The 21129-nt window shown below is 40.1% G+C and overlaps 1 protein-coding gene and 1 long non-coding RNA gene across 10 annotated transcripts in view; one reads left to right on the forward strand and one right to left on the reverse strand.

The window, feature by feature from the left end:
• Nucleotides 1-9245, forward strand: part of LOC139990901 (uncharacterized) — a 44461-nt gene extending 35216 nt beyond the window's left edge. For 3 of the 5 annotated variants that reach the window (XR_011800684.1, XR_011800682.1, XR_011800680.1), the window contains 4 exons: nt 20-422; nt 587-761; nt 3961-9089; nt 9160-9245. This is a non-coding gene — a long non-coding RNA (uncharacterized lncRNA). Of the gene's footprint in view, nt 1-19; nt 423-586; nt 762-992; nt 2645-3960; nt 9090-9159 lie in introns of those variants that run through there. The other 2 variants (XR_011800681.1, XR_011800683.1) reach the window with 2 other exon arrangements.
• A 9-nt stretch (nt 9246-9254) lies between these two features.
• LOC139990893 (cyclic GMP-AMP phosphodiesterase SMPDL3A) overlaps nt 9255-21129 on the reverse strand; it is a 51213-nt gene continuing 39338 nt past the window's right edge. For all 5 annotated transcript variants that reach the window (XM_072010506.1, XM_072010505.1, XM_072010503.1 and 2 more), the window contains 4 exons: nt 14076-14256; nt 12363-12472; nt 11591-11766; nt 9255-10574 (listed from right to left, as the gene is read on the reverse strand). In XM_072010506.1, coding sequence (XP_071866607.1) covers nt 10322-10574; nt 11591-11766; nt 12363-12472; nt 14076-14256 — 720 coding nt within the window. In that variant the 3' untranslated portion in view covers nt 9255-10321. The remainder of the gene's footprint in view (nt 10575-11590; nt 11767-12362; nt 12473-14075; nt 14257-21129) is intronic.

The raw sequence follows: 21129 nt of genomic DNA on the forward strand, positions 1-21129 counted from the left end.
AAATTTTTTCTTTTAATAGAAAGAACCATTTGCTATTGCCAGATATCCTGTTCGAATAAAAGAATATTCGGATAGTACAACGTTTCAGTATCAAAGTATATATGTATTCGGATAATGGATCACGAATTTTGGATGCCGGATGCTGTATTGTATTTTTATCCAAGGAAATCGGGTGGTGGTACCTTCGTCAGGAATAAAATAAGAAACGATGCCGTGACAGGTTCAACTGACGAAGCAACGACCTTCTTTCGTTGGACAACCCGTCGTCTGGGCCGCTTCCACGGACTAATTTAAAACGCGGCAGGAAAATGGTTTCTTACTACCGTGGCGGCTCACTCGAGCACGACCGTGTTTCAATTAGAAGAATAGTTCTGGCAAACGCTGTATCCCGTGATCGTAACTGACATGGCTGTTATTAAATGGTAAGCTGAATTTGTATTCGCTGATTTTTGCATTTTACCGTGATGTGACAAGGTAACGTGATAGTTAAAATGGTAATGTAGGGTGGTACGATGGTGTAAACTAAATTTTTACTGGAAGAAACAAATTTTATACTACATAAAACATTCCTTTCTTATTTATTTAGAACATCGAATAAACATTGGGGAAATGCTTGTCGCAGCAAGGACGTTGAAGAAAATGATACGAATAGCAGAAAGGATTAATTTGCAGAGTAATATTAACTATTTGGTGGAATGTGACAGGAATAGTAAGGTTTGATGGCAAACACATCGCTTTGAAGAGTTAAGCATCCCGAGCAGGTTAGTCGACTTCGACATGCACAAACGCCCTTCTATACAGCTCTATGCGTACGTACATACATACATATGTACATACGTATATACGTACACGCATGTTTGCACGGGTATGTAATACACGTGTCACCGTGGTACGTCATACGTGCTACTTTATCAAACGGTATACAGGCGGTCGATAGACCGTACGAGCGTTAACGCGATAACCCGATAACCCGATGCTCTCCTTCGCTCTAGGATCAAGTGGTGTCCCAAGATCAGTCGACATTTCGTTATGATTGGACAGCAAGGATATTTATGCAAATTTACGTTATTATAAATGCGACTAAACGAATAGAAGCTAGACGCAGAGATTTGTTTCATCCACTAAATATTTATAGACCTCCGATATTTATGTAATGGAAAAATACACGCACAATCTTTGGAACGTGACAACGAATGAAAATTTCGAGTAACTAAAAAAAAGCTGGATGCTGGATTTTTCCCGGGTTTTACCCAAATGCTCGATAGCTGGGTATTATAAAACGCATCTGTCGCCTGAATTTGCTGACCTTCTGCCCTTTAAAATGGCCTTCGTCTTAACACTGATTAAGCATTTTTTACTTCCCTCGGTGGATACTATGAGCTACCAGGCCCTATATCTTTTTTATCGTAGCCTGTATAAAGGAATGGAATATGTACAGTGGTTAAAAGAATTTCTATTTCCCAATGAAGCATTTTTATAACAAAATCTATATATTTTATATTCATATTATTAAACTTTTGCAATTATTTGAAAGTATGATGCTAAGTGACACGAAATGTAGTTGACTACTTACTAACTGATGAGTATATAACTCCTATAAAAGATGGAATGCATATAATAAGTACAAGCAGCTACTATAGATCGAAGAAGAAGAAGAAATAGATAAATGACACGATACTCTGTTTTTCTATTATATGATTATTACCGTTCTTTCGTCTAGCAGATTTATGGAGGCAACGTATGACATCCGAGTTATAAGTACTGCATGCAATTTGTGTACATATATCACCTATATTAATCTACAGAAGAGTGTAAGTCTCTACACATAAAGATTTATACCTTCTACACCTGTACTTTTCACATGATCTATGCTAGACTGCGTAAATAATTATACGACCGCGATATTGTATTACTAGCGCCGTCTATCTTCTTCCTCGAAGAATCATGATATGGAGAGATCGAACATGAGAAACTTGTGTGATTTGAATTTTCGATTTTATACGATATTCTTCATTAAGTTCTTTAGTCGAATGAACGACTAGAATGGATTATTAGCGAATTCGTTGATATTATTGTCTTCGTTGACACCCAAGTATTAGAATTTCCCTGGTAATTAATTTATCTAATTGCAAACTTTCTTTATAGAGAAAGAGAAAGTGTAAGAAATATACATAATTCTTAGTAAAAGTTGTCGAGAAATTTCGCATGCATGCATAGCGAATTCGACGAAAATTTGTTCCATAATGTCGGTGTATTCATCGCTCTGTTCATTACCGTCTTTTCATACTTTCTACGAGTTAGTTGGCGCAAAAAAGTTTAATTTTACCAGCAAGACCCTTGTTTTCACAGCTGGAATGAATGTGAAAAGGAATCGCAGTGATCTTGTATTAGCAGAGAAAATATTAAATTCCTAACAAGTTTGACGAAATAAAAATTCCAGAATAATTACTGTATGAGAAATCTTGCCAAGATATAAAGAATCAACAAATATTTCTGTATATTCTTTTCTTATGATAATACAATTTTCTAAATTTATGTCGAAACCATTGTAGAATGTACATGTGTTGATTTTTAAGTAAGATGAACATAGGATTATTAGAATGAAATCTTACGTCTTCTTTTAAATATACAATAATCCAAATATCGAAATTTGCATTTCATGGTATACATATATCTAAAAGTCCATGGTATTTTAATTAAGCTTTTGTTGAAAATTGCTGTTTTAAACACACGTAAAACGGAACTAATTGATGCAGTTAGTTAATGTTAATTAAAAGTAATTCGTGTTTAGAAAACAGAATGATATGCTTTCAAGTATTGGAACATTGGCCATCATTTATTTGTAACATACATGGATCCGTCGCAGGTTAATTAGATTTGTTCGGATGTTGCAAGTTAATTTGATAACATTTAATTTCGCTGACCGCGCTTTGCGAATGTCTATTTTTATTTTTCAATACAAAACAGTTTTACTTCAGTACCCTCGACAATGTGCAAAATTACTTTGAGTTTATTGCACGTTGCAGGAAATCTATTTCATATTAAATTATACTCTTGTTTTACTGCAAATTGGACTCATTGCTTTTATTACATCCTTCGTTCGTAAAATATACATTTCATCGCTATTTTTAGAAAAATATACAAATAACTTTTATTCTTCTCTACTACATGTACTATGTACATAGTAACGTCATATTTTTCATCGCGACACTATCTTGCAGCGATTTCAGTCGAAACAATAGAGAAACTAATATTAATCAGAAATTATTGTATGTAATTTAAACTGCGCGTACATAATAACATTTTTAATCGAGTAATGCAGAAGTTCCAGTTCTTTCAGATATCTGCCTTGCCACGTGTGTTAGCATTGTGCCGAGCGGCGGCACTTTTAATATCGACAAGTCGCCGGCGAAGGGATATAGGAGGCGCACGCTTTCCGTGACAAAGAAATGGCAGCCTGTAAAAAGTTCGTCCAACAAAGCGCGAAATGACATCAAGTATCTGTGTTCCACGTCGCTTTGACCATCCTACGTTGCTAGTGTATGCTTCAATGACGCGTGTCGAGCGTATAGTCGGCTGAGCTTTACATTGCCGTTAGCCTCTGTAACATACATTCCCATATGCGCGTGCGTACATATCACAACGTGAAAGCCATTTGTCTGTACATCTATCAAATGTGCGTGTACACCCTCCAGTTTACGTATGTTACGTGTTTCAAGATCTGGTTAGGTTTGTGTCATCTATGAGTAACATAAAACCCCTACCGATGCAAATATTATTTAGATTATTTAAGAGAAGATTTTTTATATTCCAGATATATAAGAAAATCGATTTACGTATTATCAATCGAAAATATGCTTGTACGGTAGTTAGCTTGAGTCGTAAAGAGATTGAAATGTTTGTAACGCAAATCGTGCAATAGCGTTATATTTTAAAAGTGTCTTGATGAATTTGTTGCAGGTCGGGTACTAACGAACAACATCATTTTGCCTAATTACCCGAAACGTCAAAAAAATTCCGGTATTCGTTAAAAGGACGTATATTTTTACTTTACAATGCCTCTTTTATTTTGATCGTAAGAGGAGTTATTAAAATAAATCACATTGCTAAACTGAAAGGCGAAACATTCTCGTAGAATATAATTCAGTTAAAGGTATCTGAAGGAGATATATAATTCCTAGGTTCTTCAAAATAAATATATATTCCTTTCTATGAATTCATATAACTCGCGTACTACATATATCACAATATGGAAACAACTTGTCAGTATAGTTGAAAATGCGTACAGACTCGCTCGCGAGCACATACGGATGGCCAACTTTAGAATACAATTGCGTTCGCATGGCTAAAGCGGATTTGTATAAGCTCTCCAATATTTTACGATGTACATACCACGTTGGTTGGCGTTAGACAGGAAAAGTCATTGGGTGTTCCAGTTGACACGTTAAAACGCATCTACGTGTTACACAGTATAGTGCATAAATTAAATATTTCCAAATATTTCACACTTTTGGATAAGGACGCAAAGGAAATTAATTACACGAACTAAATTAGTATAATAGGTAATGAGTTGTAGAAAGAAATACAGCGAGATATAGTAAGAAAGATGCCCTTTTATTGTAAATGGAGTGCTGTAATAGTAGAAATGAAATATAATAATAATAACGTAATTGAGATATAACGGAAAAATATGATATGCACATTATCGATCTTCCAACGAAACGTCATTTCGTCAGATTCTGAATACACTTCATTTTCGCAGTATCAAATTTTTATCGTCGTACGAAATTTAATACTGTACACTTGATTCTAATTAATTAGTACGTAATGCCAGTACGCTTAACGTAAATGCTATAAACGATGTACAAGTATTTTTTGTAGTCATTGTACGTTTCTCCGTTTCTGCTTCATTTTGCAACGCCTATTTACAGGCTATGGCTGACGACAACCTTGCAACCCTTACCCAGCGTATTCGTATTATGCAGGCACCTACTCGCGAATTGAACACGACAGCATTTTCCTTCACAGTGATGGCGTAAAAAACGAGGTTCACGCCGGACGTATTTGCAACGTAATTGTTAGAATGTGCTCCAGAGCCGTGCTTTTGTGCGTTGGATTGATCGATGACGCCAATGACTTTCCTGGTTGCTCGCGTTTCGCGCTGCATTATGTCGCACTAAGTTATGAGGAACGCGTGGCGTCGTACAGCTCGGGCCTTTGGTGTGTGACGGGGCTTCATCGTCAGATGCGCACGTACATTGGTGCATGCACGTTCTCGTTTACGCGGATATTGTCACGCACTCGTGCGGGAACACGTATTCAATTGTCGGGGCAACATTGTTCTGTATACACGGTGTGTAATGAAAAACATTCGTGTAAAACGCACGCTGTCGTCGCCAATAACTTGAACGTAGCCCTCGTTATTTTGCAACACAATGTTTGATAAGAAAGAAAGCACAGAAAAAGTGGAAAAAAAAAAGAGGGAAAAGAAGGGGCCGGTTCTTTCTTCCATTGTAGACTATTAGGGAGACGATCGCGTGACAAACGCGAGACACTTTATATCGAACGGAATACCGCCTATTATCGTTGATCCTCGTTTGAATTGCAAGGAGCACCGGTGAAAAGTCGAATGCGAACGGACGTCTAAAGAGAGTTCACGTTCATGCGAACCCAGAATTAGGCCACTGCTTAAAACCTCCGTTTGCAAGGAAATCATGCCTTCTTACTTCGTGCTTGTTCAGTAAACGAGAGTTGATGTTTGTGATGTTACCTGAACGAGAATTATATGTATCTATTATATTATCTAAAAATTCAAGATGTTAGAAATAACATCTCGTCTCGCTGATTGATGTCCCATTTGTACGTACCTTGATTACTAGTGTTTATGCATAATACATATACGAAAGGAACTGCACGTAACGCCAAGCGTTAGCAGGGTAAAAAATTATTCTCATTACAAGCACGATTTATACCTGTATATCGTATAAACGAACTCCATTTACTCGAACATGTCGTTCATGCGACGTATCTTCGCTTTCCGATTGTTTCGGTCAATTTCGCACGACTCACGAGAGTTGGCGAAGGTCGATAGCGATTCGTAAATTTTCATGACGCGCAATAATAAACGGAGCCATCGAAAAATATTAAAATGACGACGACAGAGTGAAATCACGTAAAAGAGTTTACGTCGATAGGAATTTTATTACCGTGCCTCGTATCAGTGTCTCGAGAGAAGTTCTATAAGCTCGAGTCGCGCGTTCGTGAAATCACCTTGCGACAAGCGCAGAAGCAACGACTGCCACAATATCGTTTACTATAATGCACGTGGAATATAGGAAGCGCGGTGAAAAACGAGTTTGTGTTGCAACAGATAACGAAAATCTCGTCGATTCGCTCATCGTTTGGCAGTTTGCTCGTATGTATTGCTAATCATTGATCTTTGCTACTTCAAGCTCCGACATCTTACGTTACGATATCTAAAATATATTAGAGTAAATATATTGCATCTATTTTCATTGTTAGTTATTCCTTAGTATATAAAATTTAATTTAAACAAAATAAAGGTTTACTAGTTTCTCCTGGTGCACTGAATAGAGAAAATTCATCCGTTACAGTACCACTAGCACTAGTTTTACAATCTGTGCCATACCAATCGATACCGTGAGACTATCGCGAAGTTACACGTGATTATATTGCCTACCTCGATACTACCTATAATTAGAAACGATTCTGTTCATTTAGTACGTACTTTTTAAATACATATCTTCGTTTAGTACATACTTCCTTCCTATAAAACGCCGTTGTGTCCAAGCTTTTTACGTTACAGTAACGTCAATAAAGTGGGGGAAAGTGCATAAGCTGCAGAACTTAGCCCGAACAACGTTGGACTAACTACTATCTCGCTCCATTTCCTCTTCTTTCATTCCACATTTACTGTACCCTATTGTTTACCTTAAAGACAAAAGCTGGAAAGCTGTTTAAAACGTGTCTGAAAGTAGACAAAACATGCTGTAGACTCTATAAAAAAAAAAAAAAAAAAAAGAAGGGAAGGGATGTCGTTCGCAACTAACAACGAACGACCAGCTGATTCTGGATAAGCTGTAGCGAACAAAAACCTTAATTTAAGACCCCCTTTACTCATCCACTTCGGCGCTTGTTAGACGGTCGGAGAATATTAATTTACCTGGTGGGTACAGGACCATTCTAAACGAGTCCCCGCGAAGCAACAGTCCGAGAATCTTCGTCCTTGCCGGTTTGATACGGTTTCGCGACGGGAAACTCTGGGTCTCGTTACGTCGCGTCGGTGCAATTCTCGACATTTTCCTCTGAATGTCCGTTTCGTGTTAATGAACGACTTATCTTCATATTTGCTGTCACCACGTGCACGAACCGGAGCTCGTTTACGGAAGTTGGCTAGCTACTCACCAACCATAGTAACTGCGAAGTTAATTGAGATCTCGCTATCCTATCTTGTTATCCCGGTAAATTGTGAATTTCCACTAACCCCGCGCATTGGTGTAGCTTATTTAAGAACGTGCCTCGAAGCATGCGGAAATAAAGGTAAAGAAAACGAAGAAACGACAAAGAGAATTATGCGTTCGCCTGCAACACTATGAACAGAAAGCAAACGCACATTCGGTCACGGAATAAAAAGATGATAAAGGAACTAGTAACTATTAATTGCATGAATCTGCTCGTTCGTGCTGGTTCCGGATTTTCATTAAATTACATTGTCCAACGTTGTTTCCCTTTTGATCGCATGTCGAGATTGCACGCTCGCGCTCACAGTTCACCAGGCTGATACCATTATTGTTTATTACCACTCGTAACGCTGTGTTCGAAAACTCTGTCGACGGCGAAACGACCACTAGTGGAAATTAACCGGCCTTGAATATGCAAAGATCGTAAATTCGTCCTCCTTGAAAAATCGTTCCGGGTTTATTGATAAGGGTCATATAACGGTGTTTTGTCTCTAAAATTCTAACTCATCTAAATTATTCTGGAACTAGCGTTTTTCAATTTGTTTCGCTAATGGTTTCTTGTAACGTAACAAATTATCGCGTTATTCTTTTCCATTTCTTGGTGGAGATGTTAGTTTGCTGCAATTTTCATAACTTTATCGATATATGGACAGCTAATTAGACTGAACGTTTATTTTAACATTCAGCAAAACTGGCAAGATCGATATTTCAGTTTGCTTAGTAGAATGCGTTATACCTATTCTTCGATTTTTAGGAAACATAAATATTGAAAATAAAGATAAATATGTAATGGATATTACAAAGCAACGAGAAATAGTACGAATAAATGTAAAAGCTGTTAAAGATGTAAAAAATATTGACGAACTTAAAATTTTTATGATATTAAAACAAATGATTTTGGGAATGTAATTAATTCTGCACTGAGTGAAAGAGATAGGAAGAAAAATGGCTTTCCTGAGAAATATCATAACGTTTAATGATTCGTAAAACACAATACGACGGAGATAAGAAAGTTCGTTAATAAGAAAGTCAGAAAACAAGGATCGATACCTCCAGATTGGTCCTTCGTTTTTTCCGGGCTATCAGATCGCATTACATTCTCGTAGAAAATGAACAATAGCAAATCATCTGAAGATGGCAGCAGCTCGAAGATGGAGTCAGGTAGTCGTTATTTTTACCGTTATTTATAGTACAATAATAACTGGATCTGACTTTTAGGCTATTTTTCTTGTTGATATACATTGTGGTTGGAAAAACTGTATCGGAATGTAACTAGCGTCCGAATAAAAATAAAAGTTACAACAAATGGAATTACTAAGGTTTGTTATATGCAGACATATACCAGGTATATAAATATGAAACCGGAATTTTTCTATAGAAAATACACGTTTATTGTATGAAAATGATTAAAAATATTTTATTCGAAGTATTGCCCATCGCTAGCTATACATTTTTCCCACCTGTCTGGCAATTGGTGGATGCCACGTCAAAAAAACTGTCGCTCTTTTGAGGCAAACCAGTCATCGAGCCATTTTCGTACATTTTCGTAAGAAGTGAAGTGCTGGTCAGAAAGTGCGTGTCCCATCGATGCTATAGTACATCGCTAGGGTACGTATAGCATATTACATGTAGTAATCTTCTCATTGTTTCACGTATAAAAGTATTTATTCTTTTAAAGTCATTCCAGTCTAACGACAAGAACGGCCGATCATCGTTGTAACGGAAAAGGATTAACAGGATCATGTTTGGATTAAAATAACTCATAACTAGTAGTTACAAATCCATGACTCGTTTATTAAGAAATACTGTATTGTTCCGACAATCGCGAAATGATGGTACGATACGATAATGGTTCTTGGAGCTAAGAACGCTTCGACGCAGTCGTCCCGGGGTCACCGACATCCCTTCCGTTGACGGTGGATTCGAGTCGTGCGACATCACCGAATAATGAACGATTTCACGAGATCGATCGTGTGTTTCATGCATCGCGTAAATTCGTCGTTCTCCATTACGTGGATCGTTCTTTGTGTTCCGCGGCTGATTTTAGGCGCGCGCCGCGCCCTAATAAATACGATTCTCTCGTGTTAAAACAACGCACACAAACGTTTAAGAGAAGCAAGTACAACATCAAGGTTTCATCGATTTCTTTCATTTGCTTTCGTTTGAACCATGTTTATATTTCAGGGTTACCCTGTCGATCATCTCCCTCTCTCGTCTCGCGGTTACATCAGGTCGAGCCACTCGCCACTACCGAGCAAATGCCAATCATGCCATGAAATTTCGTAGACCGAGTAATTAAACGATCGTTTAAACTGCGAGGAAGCAGTCGTTCGAGGCGATTATCATCCCGTCGTTCGGCATACATAGAAAATACTGTGTTTTCGATGGGAACGCTCGCTTCGAGCCTACGAACGAATTCCCGCGGAACGCGTCACGTGAGATCGCTGTGGCGTTGAGAAGTCCCATTTTCCCGTGACGTCCAAACCCCTTCGCGTGATACGACAGAGAGAAGACGTGGACAAAGAGACAGACATCGAGGCAGACACAGAGACAAAGTGAATCACTCGCTGCGGTACATACCGACGCTCCCTTCCCTTCTCTATCCGGCTGCTCTGCCTTTGCGAGCAAACATCGCGACAACGGAACGAGACATCGTCAACTGCAGTGGCAGTGTGAGATTGGCCCGAAGATTTTCTGCCGCTTAAACAACATCCGAGTTCGATCGGTCGCGCGCGGTGATCGCCGACGTAAATGTCATCGGCGCATCAGGAAGAGCAGGGAGCTGAGCTTTTGGTCGCTTGTAACGCAGACGTCTTTCGCCAGGCCGTTGGGATTCCAACCTACCGATTCCTCAGTAGCTGCGCACAAACCAACAGGACGAGCAGGTGCAGCGAGAAGTAGAGTCGCGGCGTGGATGGACCGGTGGAAGCGAGTGCGTACGCATACGAGGAGTAGCATTGCCTGTAGTTTTCTGGGTTCAGCCGGGTGACCGTGCAGTAATGATGGAGAGCGCAAGCTCCGTTCAGCGGTCCTCCGCAGCCCCAAATCTGCTCCACTTCCCGCGGCAACGAGACCGTGTTGGCCGCGTAGTATCTATGGGAATATAAGCGGCCGCGTGCGCGGAAAGATAATCAGCCGTGGAACTGGCTAGGCTCTGCGAGACGCAAGCCACCGTATCGGGACAGTCATTAGCATCGTAATGACGCGATTGCGTTGAAAAGGGTAGACAGTTATCAGCGTCAAGCGGCTCGAGGAATTATCGTGCCGGATAATTGCTCGAGAAATATGGAAATTATTAATGCAGCAACGGGTTCGGCGCGTATACGTCGCGGCTAGCTCGTGCAATCGCCACATCGGATCACGTAAATGTTACCGCGCAGTGTCGAGCACATTCCCACATTGATCCCCGGGTACAGGTGCAGCGTGGTCGCGCAACTTTGTCACGAACAACCTACGTCAGTCATCCGTTAACAGCACCTCCCCGGTGGAAGAGTTTTCAAGGTCTTTCGCGCGATATCGCCCATTTCACGCGATTACGATAGCGGGGATGAGCACGAGACGCCTTGAAAGCGAAATTAAAGCGAATTTAAATTACGAAGTTTGTTGTGAAATTGAACGTTGTTGCAAACTTTTAAAGAATCTAGCGAGCTCGGTTAAAGTGCGAATTGCACCGTTTTAAATGTGAAAATCGTTGCTTTCGATCGTAGTCGATGTTCTATTTTAATGATTCATGATATATAAAATACATTGAATATAAAACTAAAAGTAGGCAAAAAAAGAACAATATAAACGTATCTACTATTTTTGAATCGCGCCAACGTTGCTCTATTTCTTTACAAGGTATAGTTCAAACTCAAAGTCCGCAGTTTAATTACGAATCGCGTACCATGCAGCAGCAGAGGAACGCGAAAAAACCGAGAAATGCCAAAGTGGAAATACATCAAAGTAACGTTCCACATTTTCGTACGAAATACTCGAGCCCGAAGGAATAAAGGGAATGAAAGGACGGTTGTAATCCGGATGATCAATGATCCCTGTCCACGATACGATCGCGGTCACGTATTCTGCTAGACAGATGGAAAAATTTGTCGGTCGAACCGTTTACGTACCTGACGAAAGCATAATCATTGAATTGCGTGAATCGGTCAGCCAGGTCGTGAAGAGTGATCGCTGTAATTTCCTGAAGTTCATAGTACTCGAGCAGAGAGTACTCGGCCAACCAGTTTGCCGTCCCGGCTGAATTCGCGTCTGGCAGATTAAGATAGTACTGCGTATAATCCAGCACCTGAATACGACGGAACAGAAGAGAAGATGGGTCGACGGATCCTATACAGGCTGTTAGAAAAGAAAAAGGCAGAAGACAAAAAGATACTTAAAGGCCTTATGGTACTTACTCACTCGGAAAAGTAAAACAATGTCTAACCATATTTTTATCGTTTATATAATCGAAGTACATGCAATAAAAGTAGAAAAGTTCTCTCTGCTAGCAGTTTTCGTCCTCGTTGGCGAGGGTTCGGTCGATCGGCATTGACTAAAATTTTGTTCCTATAAACGGTGTTCTACTGTATGTTGATTCACGATCCATAAATGTGAGCTTTGTATAGAAATGGGAGGAAGACATATTAAACATTCACAAATACGAGGATTTGTACTAATCTTCAAGCGTTAATAAGAGTTGTTTTTACACAGAAAGGATTGGCTTTATTGTCTCCGTTGATCGGACATCTTTCGCTTTACTCACCATAAGCTCTTTAAGTATCGGGGGTCCTTTTTCCAAACATCTTGTACGCTCTACGTTTCTTTCAATCGAAAAATCGCATAAATAGAAATCGTTCGGTCAGAGACTACGAACGTCACGTAACGTAGAACATTTTTACCTACCTGACCAGTGGCAGTTTCGAATTTGTACAATCTTAAACCTGGATTATTCGGCCCTCCAGGCGTGCTCGGTGATATACTGGGTGCCATCATTATCCATGATACCGGCAGACCTAGCGGCACAAACGTCATCACGGTAAAATCAATTATTCTTTGAATTCTTTCCGCGTGTCGCAATGTGTATACATATTTGTGGCCGAACGAGTAGGATGTTAACGTAAGTGAACGTAAAAAAGATAGGAACGTTTTAAAAGCGCGCCAAACTCGCTGGCGTGACCGATAAAGCGGACTGTAAAACGGCTGAAAAGTATCCTGGCTATTGAACGACACACGCGGGGAATTTATTGATTATCGTTCGCGGCCTCGGTCGTTTCGATGAAGGAACGCTCTGAAAAATATGAGTAGAACGTGACCGAATGGACCTATACAGCGTCGTAAAATTGAACCACCCTGCGTTTACAGTCACTTCACCGACAAAAATGCATCGGCGTTTATTCGATCGTGAAAATTATTTTCGAAAATCTAAGATATTTCAAATTCACCGGGAGAAACATTAATATTATTGTTATTTACAATCATAAAGTTTACACGTTTCGTGGATATTCCAGGAATCAGTAAACTACGCAGATATATAATATAAATCAACCAGAAGATACAACGTGACAATCAACGTAATCGTAAATTAATCACGAAAATGTAAACAAATTAATGCGCTTCAAAGGTTGATATGCTTCGACAACACGTCAAAAGGTTTTAAGTTGTTTCCAGAAATCGAAGCAAAAATTCCAAGATATCGAAATTAGTAGTACGAATGTAAAAGAACTTTTGCATACAATTATATATATAAATAGTGGGAAGATTAACAAAGAACATTTTGCTTTAACGTATATACGATCGTTAATCTCAGGATAACAAAATAAATTGGTCGTTTAAGCTTTCGTTGGATTACGGCCGATCGACATCTACATTATCAGTATATCAGGCAAACTACATAGGAATAATTACCTGCTCGGAGCTTAATGCATTTTATAGATTTTACTGTCGAGCCGCATCCGTGACGGAGTTTGTAATAAAGCACCGACGGCACGCGTTTTTCACCGTTCCTTTATGGCTGAACTGGGACGCGTTCAAACTTAGCCAATACGTGTTGGATCGTTAGGAAAGTCAAACCGCTATTGAATCGCCAACAAAGACGCGCTTCAGCCCGCAAACGACAAAAGCGAAATACGATAAAGCCAAAGTCAGCGTGACAAAAGGGAACGGAAGGATCAAAATCACGAATACAGCATCAACGGTATTCACGAGCGTAGCGTTTTGCGAACGACGTAGCGAAACAATAGTGATAAAGACGTAGTAAAGGAACGAACGTCGATTTTACTTCCATTTCGATGCATTGAACGTTAAATGTTTCCACGCGCGAAAAAAAAAAAAAAGAAAAAAGGAAAATTCGAGTTGTTAAGTTCGAAGCACGAAGAAGAAAGATAGGCCGGAACAGAAACGTAGCGTGAAGCAAATATAAGATACGGCTGCGCGCACGAAACTGAAAAACAAAGAGGAACAGCCACTTGGTGAACCGCACATCGTAAAAGGCTGAACAGGGTTTTGGGCGCGATACGATGCCTGCGCATCGATCCGACCACCTCGGTTGATTCACCGCGTTCAACCGCCACGCTTGTTGGTATTGCCAACAAGAAGGGACAAGACGTATACACGTACCGGTATCGCTATAAACCACGCGAAAAGTGTCCGAGTGCCAGTGACCGAAGAATTGACCGCGAATGATGTCCGAGTACAACCGGATCAGCTGGAGATATTTGGTATTGTGACGTTCGCTCAACATCGCCGCACCGCTCTCACGATCGTCCACCCCTGGTGGTGTGTGACCTACGATGTATACCTAAAAACATTATACAAAATATCGTTTTAATTCAGATTCTTCGAACAAATCTGATTTTTCGTTTGTTAATCGATCATTTTCATCGATGTTACCCGTATTGCGTCCTTTCGTATTGTTGGACAAATTCTACAATTTGAAGAAACTACAAAAGAATCATTGCCGACACGCATCACTTGAATTTTATGCCAAAGCTGTTTTAAAAACACCAAACTTTTTAGTAATTAACAATAAAAACTTCTTCTTGGATGAAACCAAAGTTACAGAGACGTAAAACGTTCGATGACTACAGCAGGATTAATGCTATTGTAGTATCGTGGACAAAAAGGCCTGAAAATATCGGGTAAACCATAAACATTGTCGCGAGCCGAGGCGCCGACAGGCCCATCAATGTGTCGTCGGTCCTTTAGCTGAAGAGTTTCGTGGGAAAAAGGCTTACGTGACTCTGGCCACGAGCGGTTGCGAAACACGTGCGTGGCGAGACTAAGATAAAGGGACAAAAGGGATGCTAAGGCAGAGAGACAAATTCACAGTCAGTGTCAGTGGAGAAGTCAGAGAGTGTGAATCGAAGAGCTAGAGAGTGCGAGTTGCGTTGTCGATATAGAGTTGTTAGCGTTGCCGAGGTAGTGTTGCTAGCGTTGTCGAGAGAATGTTGCTAGCGTTGTCGAGGTAGTGTTGCTAGCGTTGTCGAGAGAGTGTTGCTAGCGTTGTCGAGAGAGTGTTGCTAGTATTGTCAGGAGTAGTGTTGCTAGCGTTGTCGGGAGTAGTGTTGTTAGCGTTGTCGGGAGTAGTGTTGCTAGCGTTGTCGAGAGAGGTTGCTAGTGTTGTCAAGAGTAGTGTTGCTAGCGTTGTTGGGAGTAGTGTTGTTAGCGTTGTTGGAAGTAGTGTTGCTAGCGTTGTCAAGAGAGTGTGGTCCGCGTGAGAGATAGAGAGAGAGAGAAAGAGAAAGAGATTAGTTGCGATTAGTTCGTGTTAAATAACCATCGTTTCCTGTCTAATCAACATCTGTATCTTGTAAATAATTCTTTGTAAAAAACCATCATTCATCATTTAATTATTAAGTAGTATATTCTCCGATACTACAATATATGACGAGATTTACGACGGAATACGAAAAATGTGACGCGTTATAGCGTACCCCGTCAAAATTAATAGAATAGAAGGCGATTTCGTGGTCGCCTGCGGCTAGAGGGCTAAACGTAATGTACAGACTTAATTCACAAGTTTTCCCTGACTGCATCTCGATTAAGTAGGCGCGTTGAGCAGCAAGAAGTGTTTCGTGGAATCACTCTCGCAGTAACTGCTCGTAATGAGCAACTCTCTCGTTAGCGTTAGTAAACGGAATTCCGTAAGCATTATCCACGTGGCGGAATCAACGCAAGATACGAATCGTGGGCGTGAGTTACCGTGAAATACCTAATCGAGCACGTTCGCGAAGTTAAACGCAGTCTACGCTGATACTGTACCGCAGCTTCTATGTTTAAAGCTTATAAACTGGCTGCTTCCGCTCGATTCCACACAATGTGAGTGAAATAAAGTATAATAGTGAGAGGGTAAGTAGATGAAAAGTATACTACGTGTAATACTCGAATTTCATATTATTTGTTATTAAAGTCAAGGGGACATTTGCATATAAATTTGTATATTAGAAGAAAAAGTATCTTTTTAACTTACAACTTTCTTTCTCGTACATTATTTTGAATTAATATTCATTGCATTCTAGTATTTTCGTCAAAACTAAAACGGATCATTTTCGCGAATATATTATCGTATTTCTCTACTTGAGTATTAATATAATTTAAATAAAAGCTGTTTGCAGAGAATGGAATCGACCAGCCATAAATGTAGCACTTTTAAATCCGGCTGTCTCAGCTTTTCGCCTTAATTGGTATGTAAAATGCGATGCAAATGAACGATGCGACATCGTTGCGATTTCACTTCGGGAACGCTGTGCGATTCGGCAGGTTTATATTTCTAATAACGCGATGCACACAATCATGCAAGAATGGGATCGCACGCTTTATTACAAATTTTTTACTCGTTTCCTATGAGAGCGCATCATGAGCTTGCCAATGAAAACCTTCGTTGTTAGTTAAATTACGTGGCCGATACCAGAATATCCTTTTATGGCACAAATATATCGTGAAGTTACGATAATTCGTTGAATTTCAATAATTTGACCAATTATAAATGAACTCATGCGGAACATTCCGCTATTTCTCTTGCAGCGTGTAGCTAATTTTCTTGTGCTAGAACGAATATACGCGCTAATTCATACGCGATACAAAATTCCTACGTCAAGAAACGAAGCCAGAAGCGATAATCTCGTGAAGCAAGAATGCGAGAAACGAAGAGCCGGAAAATAGAGAGCGAAAGACGGAATAAGTAGTGGGACGATGCGTAAAAACCGAACGAAAAGAACCCGTAGAACAAACAAGGGCGACGAGAGATCGGGTTAGATAAGGACAAGAACTGGTAAAATTGTAACGGTGAAACCGACGGTATGAGTTAAGGAATAAAAACCGTCTGTGCAAAATGATGAAAGTAACGACGGTTAAGAGGCGAATGTGAAGAGGCAACAAAGGAGAGAGAACGTTCTTGTGCAAAAAAATGACGTCACTGGCCAACGGATGATACGTAGCAAAGAAAAAGCAGCAAGGAATCAAAGAATACAAGAAAAGGGAAAGGTACGCAGAGACCGTGAAAAATAGAAGAAAACGTTCGCTAGCGGAAGAACAGAAGCCAGTGTCACTCGGAAGAAAGAAAAGAGAGAAGGTAGGATGGCGCAGCGTCGTCGGGTGGATAAAGAAAAGCTCGTTAAGCTGATAAGAGAAAAAAAGCGGGGAAAAAGTCCTTTTCCATTCGCACGGAGATTCCTTCTGAACGAATTGCACCGCTGGGAAAAAGTAGATTTCTTTAAACGGTGAATACCGTCGATCGGGCACCGGGGAACGAAACTTTGCCCGCCGAAAGAGATAAGTGTTACGCGGTTCGGTAGGCACGAACGACCCACTCTTCCCAGACATTACGAGCCCGTATATTCTGCTTCCTTCGTATCACGAAACACCTCCCTGCTTGTCGATTGATTACTTCTCGTATAGTCTCGTTACGCGCTGCACACGCCCTCGATATTACATAAATCCTGAGAAACGTACGGCTGTCTTCTCAGTTAGCCAACCATCCGCCGTTCTGAATTTTCGCGGAGACTCCCAGTTTGTCGCGTCAGTGACTCGTGATTTCCGGCATATCTCTCCGCTTTCCTGTCGTGCTCCGATATTTAATATTCGCCGTTTCAATTTCCAGAATATTTCTCCTGGTCCGGGAGAGAATCTTCACGTGCTTTATTGTACCAAGCTATGCAAATTATTAGTCTCGATACAGTATCGTTAGAAATTTCCACGTTATTTATTCCGCACTAAATATTTTCTTCGATTTTTGCTTAAATGCTTCTTCGTTGCTTTCACTTAGATCGAACAAGCATTTCGATTATCTGTAATATACTGCAACACGATATTGAGATTCTGGGCATAGCAGAAAATTCATATCAAGATATTAACAGTATCAAATTCGTGTTCATGAATTTTGGATACTTGATCAGGTTGGCGGCGCATGTTCGTAGCGAAGATCTCACAGGGTCGAAACTTTCTCAGTTTATTCTACGGGTATGATTAAGCAAAAGCGATTATATAAACATAACCCATTTAAAGCTTCGTTCCAAAGTTATGATAAAAATAGGAAAAAATACAGAGAGAGAGCGGTACTTTTGCCACGAATATCGCCTCCAATTTTACGCCATTGGACTTTTATGTGCGGATAACTTCAAAAAAGATAGACACATCGGATATTAATGCGTGCGATACGTGTAATACGAACTGATACAAAGAATTTACTGGTTCACCGAGATGAAACAAAATCAAAGTGAGTTTAATAGATAGCTATTATACAAATATTACGTATATTATTAAAATATTATACAATATATAATATATGTTTCGTTGTACAAATTACAAACTGCAGAACCTTTCATATTTTTTAATAAAGTATATACGTTTCAGCGCTTTGTTCCGATAAGTAAGCTACGTATAAACAGCGACTATTGCGTTTCTTGCAAACATCAAGGACATACTTACAAAGCGAGGAACGCGTACAGTTTCATAAAAAAATTCCATGCAACTCGTAAGCAGCACGGAGAAATTTGAACGCGACCGAAATGCGAAGCGAATACGTCTAAACATCCATCGCGGGTCACAATACATCGTTTCTTGGCTTTCGATCAATCCGTAGGGAAGAAACCGTGTAGCGACTACATCGGTACACGGTACTCGTATAGCTTCTCTTTGAAAAAGGACTGTCGTCTCTGTTCGAATACATTCGTACACGGTCCCGTTCGTACACGTCGGATTCGTGGCTACGGCTTGTATATTAAAAGAAGCCCGAAAAAAAATCTGATTTGCAACGTGAAATTGAACTATTTCGCGCGCGATACAGAGAATCGGTACACGTGTATATTACGTGTGGCTTCTCTGACATTCAACAGAGGCAAAAGGGAGCTGGCCTGTCGCTTCGCACGAATTCGTGTATCGACAAAATCGCTCGTTTTTTTGCATTTCTTGTTTTTTTCCTTTCTCGTTCACGATGTATCGGGAAATTAATCCGTTGCGAATGTCGGCTGTTCTTATTCCCGGACGTGTCACACGGAAACAGTGCGGCACGGCAGGCAATGAATTTCACTTCAGAAAAGAACTGCACGGTTCCGGGAGAACTTAACGCCAACTTCCGAGTCTTATCGTTGGCTGACAGAGTTTCCAAACTTCTTGGTGAATTTCGAATAGGCGGCGAAACTTTCTGTTCTTTCGTACAATTGATGAACGCGTTCTTTTGTTCCAAAATCGTCTTATACTTTGGACACTTTATTTACAAAACTGGATTGATCGTACACCGAAGTTTAGGAGCAATTTAAGAAATACATTTTTACCAATGTTTCCAAGTTGGTCGTAGCTGTGAGCGACTTTTTGTATTTATATACAACGCTTGTAACGCTTTCCATTTTTTTTTACGATATATTGTGCAAAATATCGTTAAAAAAACGTGTAAAAAAAAAACTGAACTCGCAGCAAGATGGATCTTGATAGCGTAATGATCAATGCCAGTGACAGAAGAAAAGCGAGGCTGAGTGCCTACCTTTGTATGGTTTGCGCGCGTAGAGTTTGCGTCACAATCCAAATGGGACGTAGTATGCTTTCAAAGAATCTGCATATGATGGTAAGCAAGATTTTACGTAGTCGTGTTTCGTATACGTTCGTTGCATTCGCTTGCACACGAACGACACGCTTGGAAACGAAAGAGTGCTCGACATTTTACAAATACGCATGGTGTTCAAGTGTTACACTTTCAGGAAGAAGCTGTTCTATCTTTGCCAGACTGCATTTCTGTTACGGGTTATCACGTAGACCAGCTTCGTGTGATACTCGAATTTCTCTGCTCAGCTTTCATTCTAGCTTAGTGATTATGACGCAACATTTGTTCCATTTGTTTGAAAATAATTTTATAAAGGTTTATCCATGAAGAAAATTCGGTATTTTCTTGTTAGAAGTAAATATAGAGTGGTCTACTGACGACTATCGTTTTGAATAATTACTAAAGTATCGGTAACGGTATGAAAAAGATGTAAATGCGTTTTGTCTTTCTGTTTTATGTAGAGTACGATAATGTGAAAAAATATTCCTGCCGAATGCAAAGACTTATTTTCTTTTATTTACACCTGCTCGAAGAAAACCGTTTTTCACGTAAAGTATTTTTTAACAGATAGCAACAAACAGAATAAATCCTATATACAAGACATATTTTCTTTTTTTTGTTTTGTATATAGAAAATACGAAAACGGTAGCTCTCGTGTTATAACAACAATTTAACGATCCGTCGCCTCTAGAGGAACGAAAAACAATCTTATCCAATTTTGTTTCGTCCATTGCAATTCGATATGTCCATCGAATGTGCACCAACGAACGAATACAAAAAGTATTGGTGCTCCGAGGTTGAATTTAATTTCTCGCGGCTGGCAATAAACGTTGCCGCGCTATCTGGCAGAAAAACAGGCTCACATATAAATTTTTTCCCTGGTGTGCCGGTGAATCTCGGTCGAACGTTGATTTCCAGCTGAAAAGTGCATCGTCGATAGGCACAAAAATCACGTGCTATTCACGGTTCGGTCGTCGATAAATCGGATAGAGTAACAATGGTGTCGTTGATTGGTCAGTTTCATCCGCTGACGTGTCTAAACGGCTCGTAATTTGTAATCGTATTATCGGCCATCGATCGATCTTCGACATGAGCTTGCGACGATCGTTCTTGCCAATCTGCCGTACGAACGTTTCATATGATCCCCTTACGAGCGTGCTGCACAGGATAAAGAGAGAGAGAGAGAGAGAGAGAGAGAGAGAACAAAGACATGCAGCTATAGAATAGGGGAACGAGCGTTGAAAAGGAGATGGAGGAAGGATTATATCTGGCTAGGGCAAATCAGATTTCTATCTTCCGTTCAGCCGACTACACACGGTCCGGCAGGATTTTTCAGAAAACTCAACGTGGAGTCTCTGGAGATATCGCGCTTGAGTGATACTTTACAAGGGGTTGAGGAAGATTTATGATGGCCACGGCATTGGCTACGCATCCTAAATTAGTAAACCAACACGTTGCTGATTTTAGTTTGAAATTATTGTTGCTAATCCAGGATTATTTATTTTCCACGGTTTCCTCATACGCTAACGAGATCGATAAAGCATTAAGAGGTTCCAGCCTGATAACTCGTTTGCGCTTGATAGCGGCTTGCAGACTTATTCCAGCTTTTATCGAAGTTCTATCGCAGTTAGTCCGTTT

The sequence above is a fragment of the Bombus fervidus genome, chromosome 9 (genome assembly GCF_041682495.2).
Source record: "Bombus fervidus isolate BK054 chromosome 9, iyBomFerv1, whole genome shotgun sequence".
Taxonomy (NCBI): domain Eukaryota; kingdom Metazoa; phylum Arthropoda; class Insecta; order Hymenoptera; family Apidae; genus Bombus; species Bombus fervidus.